A 6,000-nucleotide genomic window follows, 5' to 3' on the forward strand; every position below is an offset into this window, starting at 1 on the left:
AGTCCACGATCAGCTCCTTCATTTTGTTGATGTTGAGTGAGAAGTTATTTTTCTGGCACCACACTCCCAGAGCTCTCTGAGTACTGTGGGGTGTGTTCTGCAGTGTGTTCTAAGTATGTTGTATGTTGTGTTCTGAGTACTGTGTGGTGTGTTCTGCAGTGTGTTCTAAGTATGTTGTGGTTGTGTTCTGAGTCCTGTGTGGTGTGTTCTGCAGTGTGTTCTAAGTATGTTGTATGTTGTGTTCTGAGTCCTGCGTGGTGTGTTCTGCAGTGTGTTCTAAGTATGTTGTATGTTGTGTTCTGAGTCCTGCGTGGTGTGTTCTGCAGTGTGTTCTAAGTATGTTGTGGTTGTGTTCTGAGTCCTGTGTGGTGTGTTCTGCAGTGTGTTCTAAGTATGTTGTATGTTGTGTTCTGAGTCCTGTGTGGTGTGTTCTGCAGTGTGTTCTAAGTATGTTGTATGTTGTGTTCTGAGTCCTGCGTGGTGTGTTCTGCAGTGTGTTCTAAGTATGTTGTATGTTGTGTTCTGAGTCCTGCGTGGTGTGTTCTGCAGTGTGTTCTAAGTATGTTGTATGTTGTGTTCTGAGTCCTGCGTGGTGTGTTCTGCAGTGTGTTCTAAGTATGTTGTATGTTGTGTTCTGAGTCCTGCGTGGTGTGTTCTGCAGTGTGTTCTAAGTATGTTGTATGTTGTGTTCTGAGTCCTGCGTGTTGTCTCCACAGTATATTCCAGAGGAGCATCAGAGAGATGAAGAGGATGGAGAATGTGAGTCGTTCCCCCTGGATCTCCCTGACCACTTCCACCATCCAGGGCCTCAGCACCATCCACGCATACAACAAGGGAGAGCAGTACCTCCAGCAGTAAGACATGTCTCCTAACCCTGACTCTAACCCTAACCCTACAACAAGAGATAGCAGGACCTCCAGCAGTAAGACATGTCTCCTAACCCTGACTCTAACCCTAACCCTACAACAAGAGATAGCAGGACCTCCAGCAGTAAGACATGTCTCCTAACCCTGACTCTAACCCTAACCCTACAACAAGAGATAGCAGGACCTCCAGCAGTAAGACATGTCTCCTAACCCTGACTCTAACCCTAACCCTACAACAAGAGATAGCAGGACCTCCAGCAGTAAGACATGTCTCCTAACCCTGACTCTAACCCTAACCCTACAACAAGAGATAGCAGGACCTCCAGCAGTAAGACATGTCTCCTAACCCTGACTCTAACCCTAACCCTACAACAAGAGATAGCAGGACCTCCAGCAGTAAGACATGTCTCCTAACCCTGACTCTAACCCCTAACCCTACAACAAGAGATAGCAGGACCTCCAGCAGTAAGACATGTCTCCTAACCCTGACTCTAACCCTAACCCTACAACAAGAGATAGCAGGACCTCCAGCAGTAAGACATGTCTCCTAACCCTGACTCTAACCCTAACCCTACAACAAGAGATAGCAGGACCTCCAGCAGTAAGACATGTCTCCTAACCCTGACTCTAACCCTAACCCTACAACAAGAGATAGCAGGACCTCCAGCAGTAAGACATGTCTCCTAACCCTGACTCTAACCCTAACCCTACAACAAGAGATAGCAGGACCTCCAGCAGTAAGACATGTCTCCTAACCCTGACTCTAACCCTAACCCTACAACAAGAGATAGCAGGACCTCCAGCAGTAAGACATGTCTCCTAACCCTGACTCTAACCCTAACCCCTACAACAAGAGATAGCAGGACCTCCAGCAGTAAGACATGTCTCCTAACCCTGACTCTAACCCTAACCCTACAACAAGAGATAGCAGGACCTCCAGCAGTAAGACATGTCTCCTAACCCTGACTCTAACCCTAACCCTACAACAAGAGATAGCAGGACCTCCAGCAGTAAGACATGTCTCCTAACCCTGACTCTAACCCTAACCCTACAACAAGAGATAGCAGGACCTCCAGCAGTAAGACATGTCTCCTAACCCTGACTCTAACCCTAACCCTACAACAAGAGATAGCAGGACCTCCAGCAGTAAGACATGTCTCCTAACCCTGACTCTAACCCTAACCCTACAACAAGAGATAGCAGGACCTCCAGCAGTAAGACATGTCTCCTAACCCTGACTCTAACCCTAACCCTACAACAAGAGATAGCAGGACCTCCAGCAGTAAGACATGTCTCCTAACCCTGACTCTAACCCTAACCCTACAACAAGAGATAGCAGGACCTCCAGCAGTAAGACATGTCTCCTAACCCTGACTCTAACCCTAACCCTACAACAAGAGATAGCAGGACCTCCAGCAGTAAGACATGTCTCCTAACCCTGACTCTAACCCTAACCCCTACAACAAGAGATAGCAGGACCTCCAGCAGTAAGACATGTCTCCTAACCCTGACTCTAACCCTAACCCTACAACAAGAGATAGCAGGACCTCCAGCAGTAAGACATGTCTCCTAACCCTGACTCTAACCCTAACCCTACAACAAGAGATAGCAGGACCTCCAGCAGTAAGACATGTCTCCTAACCCTGACTCTAACCCTAACCCTACAACAAGAGATAGCAGGACCTCCAGCAGTAAGACATGTCTCCTAACCCTGTCTCTAACCCTAACCCTACAACAAGAGATAGCAGGACCTCCAGCAGTAAGACATGTCTCCTAACCCTGACTCTAACCCTAACCCTACAACAAGAGATAGCAGGACCTCCAGCAGTAAGACATGTATCCTAACCCTGACTCTAACCCTAACCCTACAACAAGAGATAGCAGGACCTCCAGCAGTAAGACATGTCTCCTAACCCTGACTCTAACCCTAACCCTACAACAAGGGAGAGCAGGACCTCCAGCAGTAAGACATGTCTCCTAACCCTGACTCTATCCCTAACCCTACAACAAGAGATAGCAGTGTATCCAGCAGTGAGTTACTGATACCCTCTCATACCTACCAGGCCATACGAGAAACAATAGTGAACACTATCAAATAATTAGTTAAAATAAGATTAGATTAGATAAAATAAGATTAGATTGTGTGTTTGCTCATTTGATTTGCATCTCAAAGTTGCTGTGTGGCCAAAGTTCAGATACTAGTTAAAACATACATATTATATCACATATTACCATTCCAACAATGCAGACCGATACTAGTTCAACATACATATTATATCACATATTACCATTCCAACAATGCAGACCGATACCAGTTAAAACATACATATTATATCACATATTACCCACCAGAACACTCCATGATTAGAACAAGATAGAAGGAACAACACAGTTTGCTGACACCTCAGAAACAGTTCCAAATAACTTGGTCTGACCATGGTTTCCTCTACCTGGGGAAATAACTTGTTCTGACCATGGTTTCCACTACCTGGGGAAATAACTTGGTCTGACCATGGTTTCCTCTACCTGGGGAAATAACTTGGTCTGACCATGGTTTCCTCTACCTGGGGAAATAACTTGGTCTGACCATGGTTTCCTCTACCTGGGGAAATAACTTGGTCTGACCATGGTTTCCTCTACCTGGGGAAATAACTTGGTCTGACCATGGTTTCCTCTACCTGGGGAAATAACTTGGTCTGACCATGGTTTCCTCTACCTGGGGAAATAACTTGGTCTGACCATGGTTTCCTCTACCTGGGGAAATAACTTGAACTGACCATGGTTACCTCTACCTGGGGAAATAACTTGGTCTGACCATGGTTTCCTCTACCTGGGGAAATAACTTGGTCTGACCATGGTTTCCTCTACCTGGGGAAATAACTTGGTCTGACCATGGTTTCCTCTACCTTGGGAAATAACTTGGTCTGACCATGGTTTCCTCTACCTGGGGAAATAACTTGGTCTGACCATGGTTTCCTCTACCTGGGGAAATAACTTGAACTGACCATGGTTACCTCTACCTGGGGAAATAACTTGGTCTGACCATGGTTTCCTCTACCTGGGGAAATAACTTGGTCTGACCATGGTTTCCTCTACCTGGGGAAATAACTTGAACTGACCATGGTTACCTCTACCTGGGGAAATAACTTGGTCTGACCATGGTTTCCTCTACCTGGGGAAAATAACTTGGTCTGACCATGGTTTCCTCTACCTGGGGAAATAACTTGGTCTGACCATGGTTTCCTCTACCTGGGGAAATAACTTGGTCTGACCATGGTTTCCTCTACCTGGGGAAATAACTTGGTCTGACCATGGTTTCCTCTACCTGGGGAAATAACTTGGTCTGACAATGGTTTCCTCTAACTGGGGAAATAACTTGGTCTGACCATGGTTTCCTCTACCTGGGGAAATAACTTGGTCTGACCATGGTTTCCTCTACCTGGGGAAATAACAAAACAAAAACAACAACAAGAAGTGGTAAAAAATAAGGTTTGTAAACACCGTTGTGGATTGTTTTCCAGGTTTAAGGAGATGAGCGACAACAACTCCAACCACTTCCTGTTGTTTAACTGTGGGACGCGCTGGCTGTCCTTCTGGCTGGACTTTCTGTCCGCCTCAGTCACTCTGATGGTGGCTCTGTTCGTGGTGCTCAGTTCTCCTGATACCATCAGCCCTGCTATGAAGGGCCTGGCGCTGTCATACACCATACAGGTAGAGTCTAGTACACCATACAGGTAGAGTCTAGTACACCATACAGGTAGAGTCTAATACACCATACAGGTAGAGTCTAATACACCATACAGGTAGAGTCTAATACACCATACAGGTAGAGTCTAGTACACCATACAGGTAGAGTCTAGTACACCATACAGGTAGAGTCTAGTACACCATACAGGTAGAGTCTAGTACACCATACAGGTAGAGTCTAGTACACCATACAGGTAGAGTCTAATACACCATACAGGTAGAGTCTAATACACCATACAGGTAGAGTCTAATACACCATACAGGTAGAGTCTAGTACACCATACAGGTAGAGTCTAGTACACCATACAGGTAGAGTCTAGTACACCATACAGGTAGAGTCTAATACACCATACAGGTAGAGTCTAATACACCATACAGGTAGAGTCTAATACACCATACAGGTAGAGTCTAGTACACCATACAGGTAGAGTCTAGTACACCATACAGGTAGAGTCTAGTACACCATACAGGTAGAGTCTAATACACCATACAGGTAGAGTCTAATACACCATACAGGTAGAGTCTAGTACACCATACAGGTAGAGTCTAGTACACCATACAGGTAGAGTCTAGTACACCATACAGGTAGAGTCTAGTACACCATACAGGTAGAGTCTAGTACACCATACAGGTAGAGTCTAGTACACCATACAGGTAGAGTCTAATACACCATACAGGTAGAGTCTAATACACTATACAGGTAGAGTCTAATACACCATACAGGTAGAGTCTAATACACCATACAGGTAGAGTCTAGTACACCATACAGGTAGAGTCTAGTACACCATACAGGTAGAGTCTAGTACACCATACAGGTAGAGTCTAGTACACCATACAGGTAGAGTCTAATACACCATACAGGTAAAGTCTAATACACCATACAGGTAGAGTCTAGTACACCATACAGGTAGAGTCTAGTACACCATACAGGTAGAGTCTAATACACCATACAGGTAGAGTCTAATACACCATACAGGTAGAGTCTAGTACACCATACAGGTAAAGTCTAGTACACCATACAGGTAGAGTCTAATACACCATACAGGTAGAGTCTAGTACACCATACAGGTAGAGTCTAGTACACCATACAGGTAGAGTCTAATACACCATACAGGTAGAGTCTAATACACCATACAGGTAGAGTCTAATACACAATACAGGTAGAGTCTACTACACCATACAGGTAGAGTCTAGTACACCATACAGGTAGAGTCTAGTACACCATACAGGTAGAGTCTCGTACACCATACAGGTAAAGTCTAATACACCATACAGGTAGAGTCTAGTACACCATACAGGTAGAGTCTAATACACCATACATGTTTCATGTTGCTTCCTTTACATGTTGGGTTCATTATTGCTCTACCAGTATTCACTGTTTCACTGC

General features: G+C 45.1%; 1 protein-coding gene across 1 annotated transcript in view; it reads left to right on the top strand.

Moving 5' to 3' along the window:
- Positions 1-6,000, top strand: part of LOC121556210 (ATP-binding cassette sub-family C member 12) — a 109,467-nt gene that overhangs the window by 96,301 nt on the left and 7,166 nt on the right. The window contains 2 exon segments of the mRNA XM_045217549.1: positions 717-854; positions 4,388-4,577. Coding sequence (XP_045073484.1) covers positions 717-854; positions 4,388-4,577 — 328 coding nt within the window.

This window comes from Coregonus clupeaformis, unplaced genomic scaffold (genome assembly GCF_020615455.1).
Source record: "Coregonus clupeaformis isolate EN_2021a unplaced genomic scaffold, ASM2061545v1 scaf1111, whole genome shotgun sequence".
NCBI classification, from domain to species: Eukaryota; Metazoa; Chordata; class Actinopteri; order Salmoniformes; family Salmonidae; genus Coregonus; species Coregonus clupeaformis.